At 48.6% G+C, this 27,867-nt stretch overlaps 2 protein-coding genes and 1 long non-coding RNA gene across 3 annotated transcripts in view; 2 read left to right on the top strand and 1 right to left on the bottom strand.

Moving 5' to 3' along the window:
- The first annotated feature begins 1,682 nt into the window (after positions 1-1,682).
- Positions 1,683-14,766, top strand: GTF3A (general transcription factor IIIA). Its single transcript, XM_064492885.1, has 10 exons — positions 1,683-1,730; positions 5,008-5,289; positions 7,416-7,516; positions 8,834-8,930; positions 9,306-9,394; positions 10,383-10,456; positions 11,712-11,792; positions 12,392-12,621; positions 13,703-13,762; positions 14,511-14,766. The coding sequence occupies exons 1-10, from the start codon at positions 1,683-1,685 to the stop codon at positions 14,748-14,750; spliced, it is 1,302 nt and encodes a 433-aa protein (XP_064348955.1). The 3' UTR covers positions 14,751-14,766.
- MTIF3 (mitochondrial translational initiation factor 3) lies at positions 14,720-26,957 on the bottom strand. Its single transcript, XM_064493249.1, is given in 6 exon segments — positions 14,720-14,853; positions 14,855-14,971; positions 15,873-16,030; positions 17,270-17,730; positions 23,172-23,334; positions 26,828-26,957. Coding segments are annotated over 4 exon segments (789 nt in total). The 5' UTR covers position 17,730; positions 23,172-23,334; positions 26,828-26,957; the 3' UTR covers positions 14,720-14,799.
- LOC105086575 (uncharacterized) overlaps positions 26,217-27,867 on the top strand; it is a 60,515-nt gene continuing 58,864 nt past the window's right edge. The window contains exon 1 of the long non-coding RNA XR_010383704.1: positions 26,217-26,353. This is a non-coding gene — a long non-coding RNA (uncharacterized LOC105086575). The remainder of the gene's footprint in view (positions 26,354-27,867) is intronic.

Raw genomic sequence — 27,867 nt, 5'->3', positions numbered from 1 at the left:
AGCTCTGTGCCCACGGATGTGCTCACCTGTCTCCACAACGGGGCTGCTCGAGCCTCTGCAACCTTGCTTTCTACGGAGATTGAATGAATATTTTTGAGTGAACAGATGTCATAGAGAATATTTTAAAAGCTGTGGCGGCCCTGCTCTGTGCTATGAGGTAAGCAGCACAAATAATTCTCCTCAAGAAGGATACAAGGCTCACTCTAAAAGGCGGTTGATGAATAAACACTTCCACTTTTTAGGAGAGGGACAACTCAGCAGGACTGCAGGGAGCCTGCAGGTAGGGGACAAGAAGGGGTCACTGAGGGTGGGAGCCTCAGGGACGAGTGAGCGGGCGTGTGGCCGTGAGACAGCTCACTGATGCACAGCTACCCCGGGGCTCCCTCGGCTGCGAGTAAGGAACGTGAGGTCTGCTTCACAATCGGGAGGGGGATTAAGTGAGATGATGTATCTAAAATACTTAGTATAGAAATTGGCCCCAAATTGACCTAAAATTATTGAGAAGAAAAATGGGGCGGTGTTTCAAAATTCATAGACTACAGGGAACTTATGAAGCAAGAGAGAAGTATTTTTAGGGCAATCATTGACATGTTAGAAAGCAAAGATTAAGACTTTTGTTGAAGCCCAAAGTTAATGCTTCCTATGAAATGCTCTCCTGACCAATCAACATTGGACCAAGGGAAGTGCCATAAAAACTTCCCCTGTGGTTCCTGCTGCTTCGTGGCAGTGTTGGGAAATCGACTGGTTCAGTCAAGAAGCATTTGTTGGCACCCACCGTGTGCCAGGCTCTGTGCTGGGTGTGGGGGATACACCGTGAACCACATACATGAACCTGCCCTACAGAGCTTGCACGCAGCCGGAGCAGACTAACTGAAGAACCAGGGTCAGGTCCGTGAAGTGCTGTGAGGAGGGGAGGCCAGGGTACCAAAAGGTATGGAGCGGGCCACCTGGCCAGCTCTTTGGAGGAACTGGACCCCTAAGCTTCCACCTGATGGATGAGTTGGCATTTGCTGGCTTTGAGGGAAAGCAGAGAGCAGGAAGGAGAGAGTAATACAAACTGAGGAGGGCGACGAGCTGTGAGAGCTGGGCAGGTGCCAGGAATGAAGGAAGCTCAGCGTGCCGGATGGTGAGAACACAGGCCAGGCAGGGGGACAGCAAGGAGTTGGGGATTTATCCTAACGGGTATGGTCCAGCACAGCCAAGCTAGGACCACTGTCCTGGCAGATCAGACAAGGCACCAGGAAGGACATCAGACCTGAAACACACCCTTTTTTTTTTTTTTTAATATTTGAATGTCTTTTTCTTAATTTGGGGGGGGGCAGGGGTCAGAGAGGTAATTAGATTTAATTTATTTTTAGAGGAGGCACTGGGGATTGAACCCAGGACCTTGTGCATGCTAAGCATGTGCTCTACCACTGAGCTACACCCTCGCCCCACACCTTTAATTTAAAGCTCTGTTCCTTCTTTTATAGGCATGTGGTAGAAAGACGTTTGGATTTGGCCCCAGTTGCCACTAAACTACTTGAGTATGACTTCGAGCAACTCTTCCCAACCTGCTTGGCCTCCTCTGTGAAATAGAGGAGACCCTGCCCTGCCTTCGGTAAGGACCCCTTAACAGTTGTGTGGAGAAAGGATGGGAGAGGGCCATCCTGGCTGCAGAATGCACCTGGAGGCCAGGTGAGATGGTGGCCGACTGCACGGAGGTGGTGGCCGTGGATTCCACCCCGAGGGTAAACCAGGAAGCCCTCCATACATGAAGGAGGACTCCTGTCAGCTCTGCCAGGGGCGTCTCTGGGGGCTCGGTGAAAAAAAGCAAGGGGAGGAAATTGTCACACACAAGAATCTTGCACAGGCTGTGGGTGGAAACTGTGTGCACTCCAGCACCTGACCCTATGGGTAATCACGGAGCAATTAGGCCTCATGTACTAGATGGAATCCGGCTGCTCTGGGGCCTGATGGATTTGAAATGGGTGGAGTGATTACTCACAGGCCCCTGGCAGGGCAATTATAGCCACAGGAAAATGCAATGATCAAGCAGAAGGGAGAGGAGGGCTAATTGGAGAAGCCAGGCTTGAACTGTGCGGGGAGCAGAAGCCACGGAGGGAGGTGGCCCTGGGTCTCAGCACCGTCCTCTGATGGTACCAGGGGGAGATGTGGGGCGTGGAGAACAGATGCTGTGAGACTCTGCTGGCAGAGGACAGCTGGGAGCAAGGACAAAGGTACAGGTGACGCCTGGGGGACCTCTCCTGATTGGGCAGTTAGATGATCAGTGATTCCCTGAGGCTCCCTGAAAGATGGGGGAGGTGGGCTGGAATCTGTCTTGCTCAATCCTACCTTGGCTGCCCTTGGGCTGACCTTGGCCAAAGTACTAGTGCTCATCCATTCACTTCTGTTTGAGACAAAATTTGAGAACCTAGTGACAGTTTACAGATGGACAGCGCTTCACAGTTAGCAAAGGTGTTTTAAATGTATTCTCTTGTTAATCCTCACAATTTGTGAGGCAGGTATTATTGTCCTCGATTGGCTGACGAAGAAACCGAGGTTCAGAGAGGTCAATTAACTTGCCAAGTTCCCATGTGATGCAAGTCAGCCTGCTACTGAATATGATCCAGTATCTGCCCACATGGAGATTGGGGAAATAGGAAATTAAATGACCGAGGTCAAAGTTGAAAATAACCCAACACACTGGAGGACTGTCTACTCAGTGCTACAGAACAAAAGGGCTACCGAAGTTTACAGGCAGAAAAGATGGGTGGAGGCTGCAGTCATCAGGAAGGCTTCTTATCTAGAGGGATCAGGACTTGATCTGAGCCGAGAATCATGTCCGGGGTAGGAAGGGGCCTGGTGGGGGCCTGAACCCAGGGACCCCATTTCCCACCTGAGTGCTGTTACCTGAATTGCAGGATAATAGCTGAGAGGAATAAAAGTGCTTTGCAAATACCTGTCTTGCAAACTTAAACCTTTCTAGTCTCGGTCACTTTAGGGAAAGACTAGAGGTGGGAGAGTGTAAAAGGAGGAAAACTGCTGAGAGGCTGTTCCAGGCATCTAGGTGCAGGGCAAAGAAAAGCTGGAGAGAGGGTGGGGGGGGGGGGGGACCGAAGAGACAGCACAACAGTGGTCCAGGCCAGGGATGGGCAGAGGAACCGGGAGGCTCAAGGTCTGATTTCCCTGGTGTGGGTGGGGGCCCAGGTGTCATCCCTTTCAAAAGCTCCTGCTGAGTCTAATGTGCTGACAGATGAGAACCATAGTTCCATGTTTTCGTGAGTGGGAGACAGAATCAAAGGGCCATTGACAAGAAAGAGGGAGGCGGAAAGGTGGAGGGAGGGAAGTGTAGGCGGATGGAGATGGTGAGATTGTTTAACTTGCAAATAATGTTGAGTTGGAGGTGACCGTCTGATGTTAAAGTGAAAAAAAAAATCCACTCTTGTTTAGAAATGTGGGACATTGGAAAACAAGGGTAAACTGCAGAGTAGAGGTGGACAATGGATCAGTTCATAGAGAAGAAAGAGAAAGGAAAAAAGCACAGCCTGATTCAGCTGCCTTATGTGCAGAGCTGTCAGGAGAACTGGGAGTCGGTGTTAGAAGTACACGGCTCAGGGGGCAGCATGTTATTTCTTAAAGGTGAGAAAAGAGATTCAAAGAACGTTATCCAAAGTCCTAGTTAGGAAATACAGAGTTAGACTCCAAGGTCAGGGGACCGAGGTTAAAGTCAGTGCCCTCCCACTGCAATACATGACATCAGAGGGCTGAGCACGAAAACATGGGTACAGAGAAGAACAATTGTTTAAGGAGATGGGAAGTCAGGAAGGCAGGAGGAGAGCCATGGGGGCTCAGTAGGGGTCAGGAGGCCAAGAGAAGGGAGGCTGCTGAAGGGATTTACGACGCACCCTCGCTACGTCCAGGGTGCAGTGGCACAGGTAGGAGACAGCCAGAACCAACACCAGGGAAACCACTGAAGACATTCTGAGCTGTGGGAGGGATGTGTGTGGGCCTGTCCTCTGGAGAGGGGCAAAGGAGAAAAGCAACAGGTGGACGCATGTCCCAGACACCCTCTCCCAGTCTTTGTGACACCCAAAGAGACAGGCTATTAGCCTCATGGAAGCCCTGGCTTGTTTTCAAAACTGCACTTCTTTACAGGGACTGCTCATCGCTTTCAGACAAAGGCTTGCCTAACAATTCAGAGTGATGCAGGATGTGAAAAATACACACCTGGCAGAACATCAGATCATCCATCCTTTCACTGTCATCCTCTCCCAAGGATGTCCTTTAAACGTGTGGTCCCCGTAAGCCAAGATACCTGTACCATTCAGGCCTCTGAACAGTGCTTGTCAAATTCCAATGTGCGTCAAGTCACCTGCAGACCTCTGATTCAAGTAGGTCTGAGCTTCTGATTTCTAATGCTGCTGCTGATCCGCAGACCACACTTTGAGCAGCCAAGACCCCAAACTTGTCTGCACATTGGAATCACCTGGGGAGTTTCCACACTTTGGATTCCTGTTTCCTACCGCCAGAAATTGTGATTTAACTGGTCCAGGATGTGTTCTGGGCTTGGAATTTTTAAAAGATCTCCATGTGATTCTAACCAAGATTAGGATGCACTGCCCTGGGGCTTGCAGAGGAAGGCTGTAGAGAGCGTGCAAGAAATGAATCTATGAAGAAGACAAACCCAGAATGCAGTTAAGAATAGGATAGTTTAAATCATGCAAGGTTGGTACTTTGATGAGGGTAGTGGCGGACAGGAACGCTTTTAAGCGGTGCCCCAAGATCCCTAGAGCCTGTGGGTCGAGGGAGCCTTTTGCTGGGGGAGGAGGAAGCCTAACCACCCATTTCTTGCATACGCCCCTCCCCCAGGACGGGAGGGGCGGTGGCCGGCGAAGGGCTTCCCAGAGCGTGCGCAAACTCGGTTCGCAAGGGGCCTCCCGGAGCATGCGCGAACGCGGCGCCGGCGCTCCAGCCCCGCCCCGCCCCGCCTGCGCGCTCCCGGAACTGTACCTGGGTCGCGCGTAGGGCCCCTTAGGAGCCGTCCGCGCAGGTTCGCGGCACGTGGCTCAGCACGTGGCTCAGCACGTGGCGGAGTGCCTGACTCCTGGAGCCCTGGAGCCGCCGGCCTCGGTCGCCGAGGCGGTGTCGTCTCTGACCATCGCCGACGCGTTCGTCGCGGCCGGCGAGAGCCCCGCCCCGCCGCCCCGTGCGCCCCCTCGGAGGTTCATCTGCTCCTTCCCCGACTGCAGCGCCAATTACAACAAGGCCTGGAAGCTAGACGCGCACCTGTGCAAGCACACGGGGGAGGTAACGGAGCCGCAGGCGTGGCCGCGGAGGGCGTGGCTTCCGGGCCCAGGGATGCGTGACCGGTGCCGCGCGTGGCTGCGCAGGGTCGCAGGCGTGGCGCTGCAGGAAGCTTTCAGCTTTGGCGCCTTGGAGCGCAGAAGCGAACCAGCCCTGCCTTAGGTTAGGGCTGAGCCGAGGAGGTAGCCAAGAAGTTCTAGGGCCGAGATATCCTCGCCATGGGCTCAGGGCAACCCTCTCCCCTTCCTTGATCTTTACTGGTGGCCAGCCACCACACCTCCTCATAATCTGTAAATATGTGCACGGTTGGAATACCCCACTCCCCTGTTTTAAAAGGCCCCGCCTCCTGGGACCAGAAAGGAAGACAGCTTCTAAGCACTGTGCTTGCAAGCAGCACGTGTTCTTTCGTAGATCAGTACGATTCCAGGCCGGAGAGAGCAGCGACCCCAACAGGCATGGCTTCTGCGGTCACAGACCTTATGCTTTAAGCAGGACAGACAAAGGAATAAGTAGGACTGAGACGCAGGGAAGAGAGGGCTGCTGGAGGGTGGTCAGGAAAGGCCTCTTTCTTGGCCTGAAAGAGAAAGAAAGGTTCTAGCCATGCAGACATTGAGGGGAAAACAGAACTACCAAGGTACCGCGGTCCTGGGGGTGGATGTGGGCCAGCGTGACCAGGTTGGGGGTCCATTCCAGAGGAGGCCTGAGGAGCAGGCCTGCAGGATCCTTTGTCAGCCAGGGTACAGATGGGTTTAGAGCTTGGATTTTATTTTGAGGGCAGTAGGAAGCATTTGAAAGTTGACAGATGAGGAAAAGGAGGCTCATGGAGACCTAGGAATCTGCCCAATTTCCTGGTTTTTGGAAGAGTCTGGCTTCTCCCTGCATCCACTGAAGGCCCTTAACCAGGGACCTGCAGCCCCTGCCTTTGCTCCTGGCACCCATGTGACTCACAAGACACACCTTCATGTGTCCTCATGCTCCCGGGTCTCCCACCCTCTACAGCACTTGAAGGCTGACCATTCCGTCCTTGGGACCTTCTCCAACTCGTTTCCTCTTCTTCGCTGACCCTTTCCACTGGCTCCTCTTCTACCCTCGATTTTATATACCCCACCCGGCTCTCTCTTGGCATCTTACCTTGTGACTGGCTTCACTCATGACATGTGTTATGCTCTGCCTCCCTGTCCCCCCCCCCCCCAATTCTGGGCTCTCTGACCAGTGTGCCCAAATTAGAGCTTACCTTTCTTTTTACACTCATGTGCTGTGTTTATGATATTGATACTACCAGCTTCTTTCATTCAGGCTGGACAACTTGGAGTCACAAATCTCACAGATTAATTTGACAGATATTCCTACTCCCCGTGGGCTGCGCAGAGTTCTGTGGGTCTGCCCCAGTAATCCCGCTCTTCTCTTCCTGTCTCTTGCTCTGCCACTGGTACTGTCCAGTGAGGCCTCGGTGCCTCCTTCCTGGACTGTCATGGGACATGTTTTCCATAGTTAAACATGCAGAAGTGGTTCTACGGGGGATGTGTTTTGGCTTTCCCTCTAGGTTCAGAATGGAGCCCCGTCCTCCCAACTGCTGGGTCCCCAGTGGTGGTTGCACTTGGGGTTGTGAGCTGTTTGCTGTGCCCTGGCACCTGGGAGCTTTTTTGGGTGTGATGCACTCTTCGGTGGCTGTGCCCGGCATTTGCTGAGCACAGACAGCTGGGCTTGTCCAGGATGAGGCAGAGCCTGCATGTTCCTCTGCCTGGGGATGAGAAGATGCAGAGGGCGGGATCTGTGTGCACAGGCCAAGCTGACAGCAGACGGCAGACCTTTAAGAGGGCTTAAGGGGGCCGCTGCTGAAGCCCAGTGTCACGTTAGAACCAGGTTCATGATGCTGTCCCATGAAGGCTGCCCGCCCGTTTCCTGTGCTATTCATAGCGCAGAATCTGCTGTAGCAACTTTGTGAGAGGTCGTGGCATTTCTGTAGTGTAACCCCAGGTGAGAAAACCTTGTGCCGGTCACTTAACTGAGCGGAAACCACCTCTGCAGACCGAGGCCATGGCTTTGCCTACCAGACAGTTTAGGGCTTTACATCATCCCAGAGTTACTGCCTCAGGCAGGACTGACGTGCTTCCCTTCCGTCCTGCTAGAGACCATTTGTTTGCAGCCATGAAGGATGTGGCAAAGCCTTTGTCCGGGACTACCACCTGAGCCGCCATGCCCTGGTTCACACCGGAGAGAAGCCCTTTGTGTAAGTGGAGAACCGTGCAGGGGTCAGGCTTGGCAAGTAGACCTGGTGAGAAAATTGGACCAGGACTCACAGGATGGGGAATGTGGCACTGTTTTTGTGGGCATCTCCGGACGTGAGCGGAGTCAAGGTTTGGAACAGGTGGGAGAGAGTAGGGGTCTTGGGGATCATTGCGGTGGTAAGTCTAGGGATGAGTTCATCTGAAGTTCTCAAGTTTGCATTCTCTAGTTTCCCTTTAAAGTACGTACGGGGGCGGGGGTGTAGCTCAATGGTAGAGTGTGTGCTTAGCATGCTTGAGGTCCGGGGTTCAATCCCCAGTACCTCCAGTTTAAAAAAAAAAAAAAAGGAAAGAAGAAAAATACATACCAAATGTGAAATCAGCCTCAAAAAACACACAGTTCTGACTAGATGGAAAACGGTTCCTTGTCAGTTTCTGGGCTCTGTATTGTCAGGGTCTTTCTGAACTGATCAGCTGCTGGGATAAGAGAAGCAGGAGAAAGTGGAGCTTTCATAGTTGATCTTGTATCTCCTTCCATCAAGCCCCTGCTCCTCTCCCACACCAGCATTAATTTTATTCTTCTCGGAGTTGCTGATATATCTCTGAAAGGGTGGACATACTGCTTTTCTTTTAAATCACCTACTGCTTTAAAGCAGTGGATCTCAAATATGTGTGCATCAGAATCACCTGGAGGGCATGTGACTTACGGTTCTGCTCTAAATATCTCTTCATCTCTAATGATAAGCTGAAGCCAGGTTTCTTTTTTTTTTTTGAGGTCTTTTTGGTAATGCAGTTTGTAGTGACATTTCAAGCAAAATTAAAGTTATCAGACTCTGAACTGAGAACAACTTGAGCATGATTTACATCTAAGCAGGGTTTGGGCTTTTGGAACTCGTGTTTTTCTCCTTTCCCTCTGCCCAGTGTACAATGTCTGGTGCACGATGCTTCATTCCAGAAGCCCAACCAGGAACTGCATCTCCTTACGTGTTCATCACGTCAAAGTGGGGGGGCCTCCGTGGTTCAGCTTCACACTTCGGAATTTGCTGGAGACTCTTTTATACTGTACTTTGGAATATTTAACTTTCATAAAGTAGGAGGATATGTGCATCTAAGAATTTCTCTTACTTTGGTTAATATTTTGAATTTTTAAAAATTTTTATTTTAAAACTTTTTTGGGGGGGATCTAAGTACTGATTTATTTATTTACACAGAAGCACTGGAGATGGAGCCTAGGGCCTTGTGCGTGCTGAGTGCGCGCTCTGCGGCTGAGCTGTATCACCCCGTGGTTTGTTAATGTTTTGGTTTATACAATTTCTTAACAGTTGTGCAGCGAGCGGCTGTGATCAGAAGTTCAACACAAAATCAAACCTGAAGAAACATTTTGAACGCAAACATGAAAACCAGCAAAAACAATATGTGGTAAGTATGAATGGTTTTGTACGCTTACCTTCTTTGAGTATTTTTACACTTGTTGCCTGTGTTTCTAAAATTTTCATAGACCAGATTTTGTCTGTCAGGTGTCTGAATTTAGTCTGCCAGTGGCTATAATGGTTTACTTTGAAAACAAACCTTTTTTGCTAATTAAAGTATACTATCGGTAGACTACCCCAAATGAAACATTTTTACTCTTTCAAAAGTGTTACTCTGTAAAGCTTCTTGACATAGAATTTCACAGTAACTGCTTGAAAGTAGCAAGTGTGTATGTAAATCTCTGTAATATTTTAAAGGACTCTGTTACGTCCCTTTCTTTGATTTTTTTTTTTTTTCCGAGACTAACAAACCTTTACTAAACAGTGCAGGTTTGAAGGCTGTGAGAAGGCCTTCAAGAAACACCAGCAGCTGAAAAGCCACCAGTGCCAGCACACCCACGAGCCGCTGTTCAGGCATGTGCTTTGTGGGGAGCCTCGTGAATTTGAGGTGGGGCCGAGATTAAAATGCAGAGGCGGGGCACGAACGTGCAGAAGTGGTTTTTGCTGACGTGTTATACATGGGGGCGTTCCAGAGGTTTTAATTTTGCCTTTGTTTCTCTAAAAGAAGTATTTAATGTGTTTCAGAATAATTTGTGAGACTAGTACAATTGTGGTTAAGCTGGAAGGGAAGGCTTATGGCTTAATTGTTCAGTTAGAGCCTCTTCAGTGATAAGCAGTGTCATCATGAAGACACCAAGTATTCCTTCCCTATAGGACAAGGTAACGGGGGGCGTAGCCTGCATCAGGGGGGCTTCAGGAAGAGCAGGGAACGGTGACCGGCCACGTTGGAATAGACTTGCAGAGGATGGCAGGGAGTCCTGGCCACGTTGCAGAGGCCTGGCTGGTGGCTGTGTGCGTGGCGGTGGTGGCCCTGCCTACCTGCCGGCTCCCCCTGCCCTTTGCCGGAGACTTGCAGCCTGCCCCTGCCCCTGCCCACAGGTCTGCCACCGCTTCTTATGCCTCTGGTGGCTGGAGCACGGAGGTGGCACGTGCTTTTCACGGCTCAGCAGGCGCGGGTGCCTCCGCTGCTGTGCTCTCTTTTCACACTGTCCCAGGGCAGCCTCGTTAGGAAAACTAGACACGAACACTCCAGAATGACTAAGGTGTTCACCTAAGCCGTCTCTTTGTAGCTATGAAAACAGAGTATATTTTCTGAAGTCTAAAGACAGAAACTGTTTGATCACATAGGCAAAAAAGAAAAAAAAAAAAGTAACGCCTCCTTCTCTGTTTGTTCTGCCCCAGGCAGGGCAGATGGCTTGACTTTCGCCTGCGCCTGGGTCTGAGTTTGCGACCCCGTTTTTATGACTGGTTTGGCTACAGGGACGGGGGCTGTGGTGGGGTGAGAACAAAGTGCCGTTTACTCTCAGTGGAGCGGCTGCTAATTCGTGTGTTGTTAACCCAGGTGCACCCACGAGGGATGCGGAAAACACTTTTCCTCCCCCAGCAGTCTGAAGCGGCACGGGAAGGTCCACGAGGGTAGGTACCCGCGGGCTCCCGCGCTGGCTCTGTCTGACGCAGCGCCGGAGAGGGCTCGTTAAGTCCCCGACCGCTCAGGTCCGCTCTCAGAACAACACGCTGCAAATCCATAGGCAGGGGCGCTGATCTGCCAGTTCAGGTTTTACCTTCTGGAGTCTCTTCCCTTCGCTGCCCTGTCGCGGCGTTCAGCTGTGGTGCTCTGTGGCTTACTGCCGTGCCCGCTGACGCTGCAGCCCCAGGAAAGAACTGGGGCTCCAGCCGTGGCTTTGCTGCTTCGGTTGTTTTTAACCTCCTCTCCCCCTTCTCCCCCTGCCTGTGCTGGTCCTGTCCTTGTCGGCGTTCAGAGGGCTTGGAGTATAGCTTGAGGTTTTGAGAGTAATCACTGTAACTTTTTTTTGAAAAGACTTAATTAAGCCAACTGCTTGAATCTTTTATCTGTTTGAGGGGTCTTTGATACTGGTATTCCAATTTCTCAAGTCCCAGAACTTATATGACTTTTTTTTTTTTTTTTTTAAGCAAGAGACTAGTAGCTGAGGGCGAGAGGCAACCTGCTTTTAGTTTCTATCTGCTGTTCAGTTGGGTGGACGTCAGGCTAGCTGTTACACTGACTAATCCAGTCCTGGTGCTTTGCACCATGTCAGTTTTTGTTCACAGAGTTTTTCTCTGGGATCTTCTGTTTCCTTCCTTAGTTGCTTTTTCTTCCTCCTTTTTTGCAGCATGAAACTGACAAGATACTTTAGAGGAAGCCTGGGGGTGGGCATGTTATCCTTGGTGGTTTATGAAGGGCAAAGGACCGCAGAACTCTTGCTGAGTGAAAGCAGCAGCAAGTGTAAAGTAGGGAGGGGAACGGGGCCTTGAGCCCAGAGGTGGGGTGGGGCTGTCACAGCAGCTGGGAGCCCGTGTGCCGGGGACCCAGCCTCCTGAGAACAGCAGCGGGGGAGGGCATCCTTCTTGGGAAGCTGGCTGAAAGGACCGCCTGTAGAAGGACTTTGCCATGCGGTTGTTTGGTTTTACTACAAAATAAGCTTTTCTCAGTTTTCATAACTACCTCTTGAGACTAACAGGATAGAATAGTGTTGGGAGGTTGGAGAAAAACTACACAGCATGTGAGCTTCCTTATAGTCTAGTTTTTGGGGGATAATTTGCTTGTGTTTCATGATGATTATTTTCCTTACAATCTAACTGTGACTGGTGTTGATACTGAATATTCACAAAAGGCAATGCATCGATCTGTTGTTTTTTTTTTTTGAAATAGGCTATGTATGTCAAAAAGAATGTTCTTTTGTGGCAAAAACGTGGACAGAACTTTTGAAACACATGAGAGAAACTCATAAAGGTGAGGCAGACATGAGTGGCGTGACATAAACATTTGCCCCTGCAGCGCTGAGTGAGTGCTTTGAAAGAGTGAAATATGAAACATGCGCTTTAAGACAATAGTTTCTATATTATGTTTTGTTAAGTGCTTGTACCTCAGCTGTTTGACAGATGAGCAGAGAGACCCGTGGCCCCGGGTTCTGGAAGGGCCGTGCCAGGTGTCAGAGGCCCTGGGCGCCCCTGGCATTTTTAAAGGCTCCGGCAGGTGGACAGTGCCCGGAGGCACTGGCAGGCATTCTGTGGGACAGTTTGGGAAGCAGTGCCCTCTGTGTTGGATGACAGGGGAGGAGATGGTCTGTTCAATTCTCTCCCCTTGCCCACAGCCCCCCGAAGAATCCCTGCCCCTCGGCAGAGGAACAGTGGCTGTAATCTGAGAACTGGGGAGAATTGAAACAAGCTTTCAAGCAGTGAAAACCGGGGTTAGTTTCCTCTGAAATTCCTGATTTACGTGCGATCATGAGGTTTTTGGCATGGAATGCATTACTGAATATATTTGGTATTAATTTCTCCTGTTTGGCAACACCTGGGAAATGGCCTGAACTTGCCTGTCTGCTCCACCAGAGGAAATAACATGTGACGTATGCCAGAAGACATTTAAACGCAGAGATTACCTGAAGCAGCACATGAAAACTCACGCCCCAGAGAGGGACGTCTATCGGTGTTCACGAGAAGGCTGTGGCCGCACCTACACCACCGTGTTCAACCTCCAGAGCCACATCCTCTCGTTCCACGAGGAACAGCGCCCATTTGTGTGCGGAAACGCCAGCTGCGGCAAGACCTTCGCCATGAAAGTATGTGCTCCCCTCCAGAGGCATCCTCAAAGTCCGTGTGTTCCCCGCCAGGGTCCTGGGAGCCCTGGACGTCAGGCATTGTCCCCGGGGGCAGGTGGAGGGTTGGGGGCAGGGCTCTAACCTTTCTGTCTTGCTCCAGCAGGAGTGCCTCTTAACTAAACTCTGCCAGACAACCAGAGATGCCAGGGCCAGTGGTTCTCGGACTGTGGCCCCTGGGCGGGAGTGTCGGCAGCACCAGGGAACTTGCCAAGATGCATGTCCACAGGCCCCACCTCAGACCCCCGAATCAGTGGCTCTGGGGATCAGCCCAGTAATTTGGGTTTTAACGAACCTTCCAGGTGGTTCTTATGTGGCTCAGTTTGAGACCCAGTGGCCTGTGGTACCCTGTGCTGTGTGTCAGAGCTTGCTGATGGTTTGGGTGTCCTCTGGACTGCCATCTAGGGATGGAGAAGGGAAGCAGGTGGCAAGGACGTGAGGGACCACAGACCTTTGGGACATTAGTCTCGATTTTGGTGTGACTCGAATAGGTGAGGACCTGGCACTAGGTGGAGGGGCCTGTGTAGTCCTGCGGACTCGCACCTGGTTGGTGCTCATACAGGCACCTGCTGTGAGTTATAGTCAAGACTGAAGGCAGGAGTGAGGCTAGCCCAGCACAGTCTAGACCATGAGGAAGCCACTTGGAGCAGATGGTGGTCAGCGTTAGGACCAAGGACAGCAGGACTCGGGTCAGATTTTCCACTGGCGTTTGGGAGTGCTGCTGACACAGATCCAGTTAAGGAATTCACTCAGAGCTGGTTGTGTTCCCCCCCGCCCCGCATCCTCTTACTTGGGGAAGAACTAGGAAGCCCCAGGTGGTAGAGACTACGAATTCCTGACCTCGGTCCTTGGGAAAGGCAGTGATTTAAGTCCAGGATTTAAGGAGTAATTCTGCTCCAGTGGGGGGATCCTTTTAGGCAGAGGTCAAACCTTTAACAGAACATGAAAAAGAAGGCTGATAGTTTATTTAAACAACTCATGGGGTTTTCATGTAACAGACACCAAATGGCAGATTTAAATTTTTTTTCTTTTTCCTTCCTTGTAGCAGAGTCTCACCAGGCATGCTGTTGTGCACGACCCTGACAAGAAGAAAATGAAGCTCAAAGTAAGTGGAGACAACTTAGCAAGCCTTTAGTTTTTACACATAAATTGCCTAAGCCAGATGCAAGCTGTGTAGTGTTTTCAGCTCCTCCTTCCTGTGTGAGTCTGCACTACTGCTGAGCGCAGTCGTGTGGACTTCCATGTTCTCTTACGACTGGTTTTGTTGTGTGGGCTGCAACAGTTGTACACGTGATAGGTACACAATTCCAGTAGTTTGGTTTTGCTTTCAACTTCCAGTCGTCCCTTGGCGTCCACGGGGAATGGGTTTCAGGACCCCCCAGGGTACCAGAATCCGCTGGTGCTGGAGTCCCGTGTATAAGGTGCTGTAGTGCAGTGGACCCCTGAACAGCATGGGACTGTGTGGGGCCACTTGTGTGTGGATTCTTTTCAATAAATACGTGGTACAGCACTACGTGGTCTGCAGTGGAATCTGGATGTGGAACTGTGGGTACACAGCATTGGCTGTAAAGGTATACGTGGATTTTTGACTACATGGGTGTCAGTGCGCCTGACTCCCCCCAGTTGTTCAAGGGTTAACTGTATTTGTATATAACCTGCACACATAATACCTAATACAGTGGAAAGGCTATGTAAATAGTTAGTTGTTGGCACAAGGCCAAATTCAAATTTTGCTTTTTGGCACTTTCTGGAATTTCTTTTTTTAGTATTTTTCATCAGCGTTTGGTTGACATGTGGATGTGGAACCCACAGACATGGCGGGCTGACTATATTTGTTTTCCTTATTCCCAAAGGTGAAACCAGCTCGTGAAAAACGGAGTCTGGCCTCTCGGCTCAGTGGGTACATCCCTCCTAAAAGGAAACAGGACCCAGGCGTGTCTTTGCCTAGAAACGGAGAGTCACTGGACAGCACTGAAGGTGGGGTGCCCTCCGCTGTTGTGATGCTGAGCCCAGAGACACACCAGCCTGCTTTGTTTGAAGGACCACAGACCACCCAGTGCAGTTATTTTCTATCAGAAGCATGTTTTTATTAAAATCACTGGTGCGGAACACCGGATTCTCCATCGTTTCCAGTTTCTCTGTTCAAAGGGTCTCCTCTTGGGGCCCCCTGAGCTGCTGTAGACACTGTCTCTTCCTTTCTGCTCAAGGGACGGAGAACACACATCACAGCCTTTCCCCCTCTGATAGGCTGTGGCTTGGATGAGAAGGTAGCTCTTCCAGGCATGGTCTGGAGTATCTGATTAAATATGTCCTCCTACAAAAGGAAGGCAGCCAAAGACTGATTTAAATCTAACACCTCTCAGTCCTCCCAGGGTTAACGTCTAATACCCGTGAAGACCAGCAGTCTTGAATTGCACCTGTTTATGGGATTTGCTAAATCAAACCTGGTACATACCTGGTTCGGCTGATCGAAACCTGCGCAATAACTAGGCTAATGTGCTGAAGGCTTGAGAGCTTTAAATCCCCCATCATGGCACTGAGGGGCTACGTCTGGCCCAAACCACCCCCACAATAAGTACACAGTGGCGGGTCTGGGCATTGGCAGCGCATCTGCTTGTCCCCCAAGCTGTCAGCCCGTGTAGTCCCCAGCGCTCACTCAGAATCCTTGGGTGATCAGACAAACACAGACACTCGGTCAAGGAGGTTCTGGACCAGCTCTGCGGGGCCCTAGGCCTCTGATTCTGGAATCACTGGAATAAATGCTGCCTTTTAGCTGCTGATAAATTACATAACTACAGAAGAGAAACAGCTATTCCGTAGATTTGTCCTGGGATTGTAAATATACACACTTTCTAGAGGACAGGCTGACTTTGCATGTACTGCTTCTCCTAGGCATTTATAAAGAGGAAGCAAACTTGAGAAGATGAACCCATAAAGCTTCTAGTTCTCCTATATAAGTATTACACATTCTACAACGTGTAAAATAGTATAAGGCCCTTAAATTAGGAAGTAGAGTGTTTCCACAGGGCAGAATATTTATGCTACAATGGAAAAGGTCGTGTGTACACAGAATGCTTGCATTTTGAAAAACAAATTGGAAAGCTAGTACCATCGCTGGGTAGAGTTACCAGTTACTCGGCTGTTAACGTTTTCCAGAGTCTCTGCAGCTGTGAGCTCAGAAGCCAGAAAAGCCGCCCCGGCCGGCTTCCACTTACCGTTTTGCTTTCAGGCTCTTCCGCACTCTTCCCTTTCTTCACGGTAATCTGAACTCTGTAGTTTTTCTCGATCCACTGCTGAATCTGTTTAGTCTTTGTGTCCAAATCACGTTGTCCAATATTTGAAGAAAAGGTCAGCTCCTTTGTCAGAGTGGGCCCTGGGTGGGGACAGGGAGACTTGGTGCTAGTCTGCGGGCCAGCCCCGTGCTTCATCTCACGCATGTCCTAAAGCCTTAGGTCGATGCAGGGGCCCCTGTGGTCCCCTCCTCTGACTTGCCGTTTCACACGCCAGTAAACACTTTTAAACAGAGGAGACAGACACAAAGTAAAATAGCAATTTTTTATCTGCCACGAAAGTTTCAATATGAAATACTTCATTTATTGTTAACATTGACGAAAGAACAGGAATGGTCCTTGGAAAGGAACCAGTTAATCCTTGTTTTTCTTATTTTGGGTGGTGGGTAACAGGTGTTTATTATATTTTTTTCTTTATGCTTTCTAATTTAAAGTAAAAAAGTAATTTTTCTAAAAAGGAGTTCTTTATTAACACCTCCTTGCTTCCATTCAGCTCCTACCAGCTGATCCGAGTCCTCTGTCAGGACAAGGGGGCGCCTTTGACAGGTCAGCCCCTCAGCCAGCTTTGAACCAAGCTCCTTGGACTGTTCACCTTTTTTTTAATGTGACATGGCTTGATGTCCTTGTCACCCTAGTTGGCCTCTGCTGGGTATTTTTTATTTTTCGGTCAATACCCCTGTTGTTAAATGTGGTGTCACAAAGCTGACACACAGCCCCACTGTGGCAGCTCTGGGACCAGCCTTCCGACCTCCTCACTTACTAGGAATCGTGAAAAACAACATGGGTTTAAATGACAACTGCATTGCTAGGTGACCAGCAAAACATGTAAACGAGTGTCATTACTGATACTGTAACAGATGGGCATGGGGGACGCCCTGAGTCACTTCCGAGTTTAGAAAGTGCTTCCCTGTAATTCACTGGGCACCTCCCCTCTAGTGATGAGGGGGAGGAGGAGGAGGGCACAGGACGAGTCCAGGAACAGGGGCTCGCACAGTCTCTTCCACGTCCCTTCCCCACGCCTGCCTGTTACTCAGCTGCCTGGCACTGCGAGGCCACGCTAAGGTCAAAGCATCACTTTGGTGGTATTCACCTTGTTTTCCCCTCATTTGACACAGGTTTAAAGGAAGAGATAATGGACACAGTGTAGGAAGGAAGAAAGAAAAAAGAGTAAAAGGAAGTGAAGGATGGAAAAAAGGCACTGGAAACGGTGGTGAAAGTGCCAGTGTTCCCGTCTTCACTGCCCCGTAGTCACAGGGCACCGACAAAGCCAGTTAAACTGCTGACAGAGCCCGAGGAACCCGAGCAAGCGGCAGAGCACCTACTGGGTCTGGGCTTGGCCTTCTCCAGCTCCCGCAGCCGGAGCCGCTCGTGGTGGATCTGCGCGCCCGTCAGGAGCTGGTACTTCGGGGGCTCAGCACCAGGGTCCCTCCGCACCAACCGCAGGTCCCGCTCGTCCATCAGCCGGATGACAGTCGCCCGGTGCATGTGGCCCAGGTCGTTGCCCTGCTCGTCCAGCACGTGAATAATGCGCTCACTGATTTTCCTGCCAATGTTACTGAAAGCTGTGTCATCCTTTTTTTTCTTTTTTTGTTCATCTCGAGTGTCTTCCGTACTAAAGGCTTTTGCGTAAGTTAGGCAGGACGGTCTCGGGGCAGAAGCAATAGGGGACGGCTGTGCCGGGGCCATCTTTTGTACGACATATTTACCCCAACAGCTTCTAATGCAGTTATTTTCAGTCTTTGTGATTTGTAATGTTAACCTCTTTAGAAAAAGAGCAGCCATCCTAAAAAGCAGGGAGAAAAGTTCATTAAAAGTCAGTCATTTATTCCCGTGGTTTGAGACTCTGGCCCATGGAAGGCAACCCTGGAGCCTGGGGGAACTGTCATCTGTGAATGTGAGCCTGAGAAGTGTCTGAAAGTGTGACGAGGGGACCTGTTCATCTCATGCAGGGTTTGCTGAGAAACACCAGAGACTCAAAGACAAAAGAGGTATGTGCAGCTCGTTGAAAAGGAGAGAGAAAAGGATATAGTGCTATGGAAATTTAAAAAAATCATCTCATTTGACTCCATTTACCATGGTTTTCCAGTGCCAACTCCAAAAGCAAGTATTATCCTAAGGGTTTATTTAGGATGACACAGTACAAAAAATCCCTGGGGATTCATACACACCTGCCCAAAAACTTAATATAATGAACAATTTATCAATATATCTGGTGGCATACAAAAGAACAGAATACTGTTATGGGAATGGAGACCCTCCATGAAGAGGGCAGACCCACTGGAAGAATTAGGTGGGACTCAGAAAGGAACTGCCCTGGCACTGAAGTGCTGACCTCAAACGACAAAGACCACCCACCAGGCGGGCAAGGCATTCCTACTGAGTGTTAACGCAGCATATGTGGTGGTGCTGGTTTTACTTCCTGGCTATGAGCGCTCTACGTGTAAGTGGCATTTTGATTTTTTAGTTGCTTCTCTGCTAAGGAGTAGAGTGTCCCTCCTTCCATCCACAGGTCAGGTGAGCCTGAGAAGTGTCTGAAAGAGTGAGGAGGGGACCCGTTCATCTCATGCAGGGTTTGCTGAGAAACACCAGACTCAAAGACAAAAGAGGTATGTGCAGCTCGTCGAAGAGGAGAGAGAAAAGGATATGGTGCCTTAGATAATGCTTCTCAAAGAATGCTCCCTGGGTCACCTGCACGAGCATCACCTGGGCTGTTTGTTAAGCCTGGAGATTCCCTCTGGTCCAGATTTGATCCCACTGGGCTGCATAACCCACTTCTCCTACCCTGGTCACCACCACTCACATCCACTGTTGACCAGTGATGGGGGAAAGGAATAGGAAATTGAACAGAAAGTGATGGGAGGTGCACACTTCCACCTCCCTCCCTCCCTGGTTAGATGCTCTGCCCCGACCTCCCCCTGGACGCACCCTGTGGAGTCACCGCCTACCCACTGCCTCCACTTAGACACCCAGCAGTCACCCTCAAGTCAGCGTGGCCACAATTCCCCACGTCCTGCCACTGCTCCACCAAGAACAGCCAAGTGATCCCTGACCCTTCTTTTTCTCTTAGCAGCTCATTAGCCGGGGCCTCCTGTTCACCCTCCAAAACTAACCAGGGTTCAATCGCTTCTCACCTCCTCCATGGCCATCGCCCTGCTCCCAGATGCCACCATCTCTCACCTGGACCACGGGCACCATCTCCTGAGCGCTCTCCCCTCCCCCTGCCCCTGAGGACTTGTCACCCACATAGCACACAGAGGGGTCCTTCAGAGTCCCTGTCTGCTCCCAGCTCACTCAGGTTAAAGCCAGGCCCACGTAAGAGCCTCCAGCACCCAGCCCGCTTCTCCGCTCTCGGTTCCAACCTCCAAGGCCTCCTAGCTGTTCCTTGTAAAAGCTGAACCCACCATCCCTCCTCTGATATGATCCTTTCCCTAGGGCAGACGTAGGTTCCCTCACTTCCGGTCACAGGGAGCCCTTCCCTGTCCACTCTATAAGAGGCACACCCCATCCTTTCAGACCCATTTCCTTGCCTTTTAAAAAGATTCACTGCTGATACACATTTGTCTACACATAACGTTCACCATCTTTCCTCACTCCAGTGGCAGCTTCATGAGAAAACGTTATTTGTCCATCTGGTGCACTCCTGTGCTCCTAACACTACCGCCTAGAGCCTGTCCCAGGACGTACAGCGGCCTCAGTCCCCAGCACGGATGCCCAAATCCGCAGATGCTCGAGTCCCTGATACTAAAGGCTGCAGTGTCTGCCTGTGGTCTCCCGTGCACTTTAAATCGTCTCAGGATTACTCTTGGTAACTGATACGATGTAAATGCTGTGTAACTAGTTGCCGGGCACGACATACTCAAGTTTTGCTTTTTGGAGCTACCTGGAATTTTTTTTTTTTCCAGTATTTTCAGTCACAGTTGGTTGAATCTGTGGATGTGGGGCCTGTGGATATGAAGGGCTGACTACGTGTTGAATGAAAGCATGAGCCAAAGGGAAACACCAGGAGGGAGGCGGTGTCCGTGGGCACGTAACCCCTGGCGTCTTCAGATGCGCCATCCCCACCGACCACACAGATGCTGGTAAGTGCACACTTCCTGTCCCCCGCTGGCATTTCAAATGTCCACCGACCTCGGTGAGATCTCCTGAGGCAAAGCTGTTTCATCCACAGTGAATGAGTTACCTGACAGTCATGCACTGGGGAGGACTCCAGCTGTAGATGTGTAAAGGCACTATGGTGGGACTGAACTGGGTTTTAAGTAGCTGAGGTACTGTCAACAACAGTCAGATACTTGTTGGTGCAGGAAGCCCCCAAATCACAAAAGCAGAAAAGTCAGAAGAGACGAGAAAAGACTTTTTTCCATTTATCATCAGAAAAAGAGCAGCGGCATCAAGTCCCAGATTTCACAAAGAGTCAGCATGAAACTAGCAGCCCGTGTGCCCTGCGCCCTGCGCGCTGAGCCATCAACACGTCACACAGAATGTATTCTTGTCAAGTGCAGGATTTTTTAAAACAAGGAAGCAAATAAACTAGGCACAGGAAAAAGATGAAAAAAAATTCAAGAAAAGCCCTGAGGTTTTCTTAAGGTTGAAGACACAGTGATTTCTTTTGCCCCTATTCTTCCTCATTACTTCTCAAATTTTTATAAGGAAGAAGTATTTTTTGTATTAGAAAATAAATTATACTTATTAACAAAAAATTTTTCAGAAAAATTATATATGTATTTTTTAAAGCTTTAAAAGCACTTTCCAAGAAGAAAAGGTAAAGGATAAAAAAATAGTATTTTTTTTTCAAAAAGTTTTACCATTATTCAAATTTTAAAGGGCTTTAAATTTTCTTGATTTATACAGCAATTACGCTTCAATACTAGCTTGATTTTGGCTTTAGATCAGCAAAGTTTCTTCAAAATAAGCTTTTCATTGATAAAAATACAGAGTTAAGAAAATAACACCTATGATATTAAATTTGAATTGCAAATATCAACATAAATTCAAATAATGGGAAAACTTTTTATTAGAAAAATTCTCAAAACACGTACCGAAAAAAATTGTATAAGAAAGCTCTAAGCTTCCATCACTCAGCTCCCGGATTAAGCACGTGGCCTGACGTGTTTCCTCTTCCACCAGCGCTACTCCCCGCCCCCAGCATCGATGAACTATTTCCAAGTAAATCCTGTCTCGCCAGTAGACACTTCACTACGTCATCTCTAAGAAGTGGGGACTCTTATCCTTTTAGTAACCACGAGAACATATCCCAACCAATAATCATCCCTTTCTATCATCAAATACCCAGTTTTCAGATTCCCCCGATAGTATTATCATTTTGTTTACATTCCATTTACAGTTTGGTAGCAGGAAGAGACTCCCACTGGCCAAATGTGTGATAATTTAAATGTAAATGACTGAAATTCACTTCAACACACTGGATATGCAAAAACCTATTTAAAAAAAAAAAGATAATTTGCCACAATTGTATGTGACTGCTACCCTGACTTCTTACTTTGGAAATCGGTAATTAAAGAAAAAGAACTAAGCGTTTACCCCGCCTTTTTGGGGAGAATTGTAATCATCCCCAGCTGATGAAGAAAAGCATTCTTTAGAGTAGAATGCCAGCTAATACATGGAGACGAAAAGAAGTAATTTTAAAACCACCATTTTGCCACCTCCAATCAAATCAGTGATTAGGAAAGACAGAGGCAAAAATCATTAAGTAAAAAGCTGATGAGGAAACAAGGTATTCAAGTAACGCCAAAGGGTGGCTCAAGGAATACTTCCAAGTTGAAATGGGAAACACACACTCTGGCCGCCACCCTGGTAGCAAAGGTCAGGTCGGCATCTGACACCCCAGTGCATGAGTCTTAAAAACCATCAGTGTCACTGGGAACTTGAATGAAAAGACTAAGAAAACATAATTATAAAATGCAGTGTGTTTGAAAAAAAGCAACTACAAAGACACGGTGAGATGAAGGGAGAAAATCCACATACGGACTAGATTCATGATGGATTAGATACTGTCAGAAAAGTACTGTTAATTTTTGTAGGTGTGAAAACGGCATTCTTAGGAAATTCTCAGGGGAGTGTCATGACATCTGCAGCTTACTTTGAAATCATTCGGCACAAAATATAAATGTAATTATGGCACCACTTACTGAATCTAGGTTACATTTATGTGAGTGTTAGTTATTAATCTTCCAAATTTTCTGTATGTTTACATTTTTTCATACTTAAAGTTTTTTAAAAAAGAGTTAACAGTGAGGAAAAAGTTCAATAGTCATGCCAGTATGACTGTTCCAGTCTGTGTAAGTTGTACATTTACTATAATTTAATAGACTGGCACCCTGGCTTTATATATCTTAAACAAATATTCCCTTCCTGATTTTTAAGTCTAAGTGAAGCTTACATCTAAGGAACTTTACAAACTTAACATCCTGATTTTTTTGAAATGCAAATTGCCTTAATTTTTCCATCTGGTGCTCATCAAGTCTAAAAGTGTCTTGCCATCATAAGCGGTGATGGTTCAGTTTGAGGTAAATGTGTACGATTTTTTGCTAACCACTGGTTAATAGTTAACATGTCTGTTTCAAAGAAGTGGTTCTCAGAAACTGGTGACCTTCCAGCATCATCTGGGGATGCTTTTTTCAAAATACAAGATGTTTCATCACCTCTCTCCTGTTAAGAACCTTTGGGGGTTAGGATCCCCCAGAAAAAGATGACATAAAAGAATGAGTAATAAAACATTGTAAGGTAAGTAGGTCCAAGTAGTTTAAGCTAGGATGTCTGGGGTTACCCTTAGCCTCTCAAGGCTGATGCAAAATAGGGAGCCACATTCTCTGCTGAAATTTCCCTGCTGAAATGTCTTTGAAACCTCTGTCAAATAAATAACAGGCTGAATGAACCAAATCACAGTCTAAAATCTAAATCAAAATCGAAATGCTTATGTTCTTATGACAATACTGGGACACTGAGTCCCTCTTACTCCCATGCTCCTTTCTGAGACATCCACAAATATTTAAAAAGCCAGTTATCTTCAAGTCAGTTACATAAAATATGCATAATTTTATAGAATGAGGTTGCCATTTCTGACTTCACAATTATTCAGACCTGATGGAAATCATGCTTTGCTACTAGAGCTTCATCTGTGGGTAGTTTTAAGTTCAGGGGTAAGTCCACAGTCTGCAAAGAAACACGTATTTTCTTTCTTTTTATTCCCCCTTGTTCTGTACCTACTTGAGATCAGATCACTGAAAAACTCCACTCCTCCAAGTGCTGGAGGACGAAGTGACAAGCGCCCCGGAGCCCCTCTACGCCTCTGTGCTCGGTCCGCTCTTGCACCTCCTGCTGACTTCAGTGCTCATTCCTTTTCTTGGACCTCTTCGGCAGCACCTTTCCCCTAGGCAGATTTCAGAAAAAGTGTTGATTATGTTATTCCAGATGCGCAGAACACAGACTAATTTCAGTGTTTGATCCACATATTCCGTAAGAAATAACTCAGGTATTAAGCCATAAAGTGGGCAGTTGTGCAATAAACATGTGGTACTTCCATATGCCGTGTGTTTCAGGTGAGCTTAGGGCAGTGTCCTTTACATTTTCACATTAGTCTTCAGTTGTCCAAAGTGAACCATATTCTTTGAGGACTGCTATTGAGTCCAAGCTCACACTGCTCGTGACAAGACAGGCCAATAAACTGAGAGACAAGTTGCTGCGGCAAGGAATAACGACTTTGTTTGCAAAGCCAGCAGACTGAGGACTAGTGTCCCAAAGAACTATCTTCCCCAAGTTAGAATTCAGACTTCTTTTATACTAAAAGGGGAGGGGATAAAGTCCTGGTTCTGGCCACACTTGGAGGGGTGGTGCTAATTTCTTCCTTCCTGCAGTTGTTTACAGGTGGGCCTGGTCAGGATGTTTCCTGTGAGCTAAACAAAGATATTTTAGCTTAATGCTCATTACGTGGGCGAGGGGTTCCCAGGGATGGGCCATTATGTGTAATTTAAGCTAACAGGCAACCTCCCTTTGGTGATTAACTCATAATAGAACACAAAGGTTCTTCCCTATTATAGGACTACTTTCCCCAACTTTTATTATGAAAATGTTTAAAAGGTAAGAAAGGTTGACAGATGGTACAGTGAACAACCCCCGTACCAGTCCCTTAGATTCCACTGCTGCTCTCCCTGGTTTATCTGCCCATCCATCTAGTCCTCTTTCCGCCCATTTAACTTATGCTATGATACATCTCAAACTTAGCTGCGATCATTGGTACACTTCATCCTGAAACACATCAGCATGCATGTCAGTAACTAGAGTTCAATATTTGTTTACCATTTCTTTCGTTTTTGAGGCAAAATTTACATATAATGAAATGTATGAATCTTAAGCATATCGTTTGACAACACCTCTGTAACCAAACTCCTATCAACATGTAGAAAATTACTATCGCCCCAGAACGTTCTTGCATGCCTCTTCAAGTCACTTCCAACTCCATCCAGAGGCAACAAATGATTCTTCAGATTGTTTTGCACCAGACTGTTCCAACATTTCATTTAAATGGAATCGAACAGTATGTACTCTCTGTTGAAAGGCATCTCAGCATGTTTTTCAGACTCATCCAAGTTTGTAGGGTTTATCATCACTTTGTTCCTTTTTACTTGTGAGTCGTGTCCCAGTATATGAATATACTGTGGTTTTAAAATCATTTCCTGTTGATGAACACTTAGGCTATTGCTACTTTTTGCTAACATGAATAAAGCTGTTATGAACATTCTTGGACCAAAAAAAAAAAAAAAGGTGACCAAATGATTACTGCTCCAGAGGACACTTGCAGGAGGCACTGATAATGTATTTATAAGGAAACTGCCTGTCCTCTTAAGAAATTAAGTTGTTTGCAAGCATGTTGAAACTGAAGAGATGAAAATAATATATTGGTTCACTCGTTGCTTTTCTTTCCTACATCGCTGATACTGTACATTGGTATCTCATCCAGGGACGTTGGATCAAAAGTTTCCATGGATTCCAGTGGACTAAATAATTGTGAAATTCATTTTGCCAATTCCTGTGACTTTAAGAACGCTCTCTTGCTCCTTCCCAAGGAGTTTCACTAAGTCCTTCTGCCTGCAGCCTCCAGCCGTCCCACCTGCCCCATCCTGGCCTGGGCTGAGCACTGCGGTCACCAGGCCTTCGTCAGGCCGTGCAGCCCACTGCCTCTGGGGTTGTTCTTACCTAAGGAGCTCAGTACTCTCCACACTGAGGTTGGCTGCTTAAGAGCTAGAACACAGATTTGTGACACTGGAAAAAGCTAAAGTATGTCTTGGCCAATTAACTACATTTCTTCCTTTGGCCATAATATTTTGTTTATTTTTTAGTTATTTTTTTAAATGAGCCATGCAGAAAACATTTTAAAGTACGCTTTTAAGTCCTGAGCCAAAGATTCCATACTAAAAGTTGTACTTATTCCTGTATATTAACCTTCTAAACAGTCACCTCACCTTCCAGAACTCCCCATCTCAGCGACCAGCATCGCAGTCCACCCAGAGCCACCTCGCCTTTTCCATGTCTGCTCTCCCTCACTTTCATGGCTAATCCAACACAGTCTCCTTCATTTTACTTCCTAATGCCAATCAAACCATCCACTTCTCTCCAAAGCCACTGTCACCACCCGAGATTAAGACATCTTCCCTCTCGTTTGGATTCCCATCAGTCTCCTAACTAGGCCCGTATACCGCCAACTCTACAGTCTCCCCTCTGCGCTGCTGGTGCTGTCACCACACCCAGTGCCCTTCCACTTTAAAACCGCCAGGACTTTAATAACCAACAGCTTTCAGGAGGACAGAAGGTCCCTGCCACCTCTCCAGCCTCATTCTGTACCAAACTTCCTTTATGCCTAAACCACTCTGGCCTTTCTGATCTTGAAATGCTCTTCCCCTTGACTTAGGGAACCCCTTTCCTGACTAGCGCTATCTTTCTCAGGGCATTCCTCTGGTCACCTCCAAGGCTAAGCCAGATCTCCCCTGACCGCCCCCCTCCACCCCTCTTTGGTCGTTGAGCTCAGCATTAAGTGCTTCCACAGTCATCTTTCCACGACTGTAATTTTGTGATTATCTTATCACCGTTCCTCTCCTTCACTAGGTAAGGTCTACGATTCAGGGAACGAATCTGGATTATTCTTTAGTGATTCGTGCCTGCCACAGCAAACAATAACTGATGTTCCAGACCCCTCCGCCCTCTGTACTTTCTAACACTGAAGCCTCTTCTCACGTGTACTTGGAACTGCGGCTCTTCAGTAAGAAAATTTGTTTACTTCTTTCAGGAGTCTTATGCCGTGAAGCCTAGCAAATGATAAACGCGAGAAAAGGAAATCCCAGGATCACCTGACGATCCTCCCACCTACGGCCTCCTTCCGCGTAGGCAGAGAGCAGGTTTGTACATCACCTCGTGCCGCAGGAAAGCCAGGTACCGAGGGCTGGGCCCCCCGCGCGGAACTGACCGGTCACCTGCACCTGCGGCGGCCACGCCCGCCCGAGCCCCGCCCCCGCGGCTCCTGGGCCGCAGACGGACGTAGCGGCGTACGGCGTGCGCGCGCGCAAGTACGTGCGCGGGATGGCCGGGCGGAAGGTCCCGCGGACTGAGAGCCGGGGGCGGGTCTAGGTCCTGCGGCTCCGGGATGCTTGGGCAGCGGTTTGGGTTCAAGATAGCTTTCCAGTCCGGCCGAATCCCCGACGCCGTGGCAGGGCCTGAGGGGCCTCTCCGCTGGCGGTTGGGCGGCACTGACCTTCCAGGGACGGGGACGCGGCCCAGCGCAGTGCCGCGTCCTCTGCAGGCACGTCCCGAGGACCCCGTCCTCCCGCCGCAGGCCCCCTCGGCCGCGCAGCGCCTTTCGCCCTTAGCTTTACCTGTGCGGGGCCGCCGATTGGTAAGGTTTGGCAGAAGGAGCCTGCAAACGGGCTCCGCGATGAGACCCTTTCGCCTTCCGTAGTGGGAGGGGCTTTGTCTTTAAAGGAAAAGTGACGTGAGGGGGCGCGTTTTTCCGGCCAGGGGCTTAAAGTCCTCCGACAGAAAATGCGTAGGGCGAGGGGAGGTGCTTGCGGCTGGTGCTGCTCACCTGGCCTGCGGCGGCAGAGGCGGGGCGAAGACTGGTGTGCTGGGTCGTGAGGCGATCAGAGCATCCCTTCCTTTGGTCCGTTACGTTGACGCCAGCCTTGGTGTGGCTGCGTCCCCACTAGGGCATAGATCATTCATACACACTCTTTTTGTTTAATAAAATACTATTTTGATGTGATGCTTAATAAATTATTTCATAAACGTCTTTATAATTATTGTGAGTTTGGGAGCGCTGCCTCTATGTGCAGGTGAGCAGGCCGACTCGGGAAGGAGAGGTTCCCCTCGGGTCCCAGGTAAGCTGCGCGTGCAGGTTCACGTGGTGCGGTAACCGGAAGAGCTCGGAGCGGTCAGCGTTTAACCCAGGGGAGACCTCCCACGTGGGTGTGTGGTTTGTGTAGACTCCAGAGCAGTTCTAACTGTAGGTGAGCACCGTGCACTTGGTTGCTCCCCTGCCTGTTGGGGTCCGCCCCCGCCCCTTTCACCTCTTCACTAGGAAATTCCACAGTGGCGGGGTGGGAATCTATGATCGTGACTCCGTAAAGCCACCTGGTTAGATAATACTTTGATTTATATGGAAGCACACTGCATTTATTGGATACTTTGTAGTCCAGCAGAAGACGTCCCTTTTTTCTATTAAACAACTCACATCACTCTTTACCTCCTTCATTACTGATGAGGAAGCTAGTTCAGCCTTAAATAGCTCCTTGAGAGCAAAGACAAGTCTCCGTTTCCTCATCAAATCCACGGCGTCTGGCACAGTAGATACTGAATATTTGTTGAAGCAGTAAAGTGGTAAAGCCAGAAAAAACTGACCCAAAGGCCAAGGTTAGTG

This window comes from Camelus dromedarius, chromosome 13 (genome assembly GCF_036321535.1).
Source record: "Camelus dromedarius isolate mCamDro1 chromosome 13, mCamDro1.pat, whole genome shotgun sequence".
NCBI classification, from domain to species: Eukaryota; Metazoa; Chordata; class Mammalia; order Artiodactyla; family Camelidae; genus Camelus; species Camelus dromedarius.
Note: the sequence above shows the minus strand (reverse complement) of the source record. Positions and strands in the feature narration are given on the sequence as shown.

Excerpts from the sequence above, each read along its gene's own strand:
- GTF3A (XM_064492885.1), top strand. The coding sequence starts at position 1,683 with ATGGTGGCCGACTGCACGGAGGTGGTGGCCGTGGATTCCACCCCGAGG. Across the intron at positions 12,622-13,702 it reads GCAAGACCTTCGCCATGAAA|CAGAGTCTCACCAGGCATGC; the intron begins GTATGTGCTCCC and ends CCTTCCTTGTAG. Across the intron at positions 13,763-14,510 it reads AGAAGAAAATGAAGCTCAAA|GTGAAACCAGCTCGTGAAAA; the intron begins GTAAGTGGAGAC and ends TTATTCCCAAAG.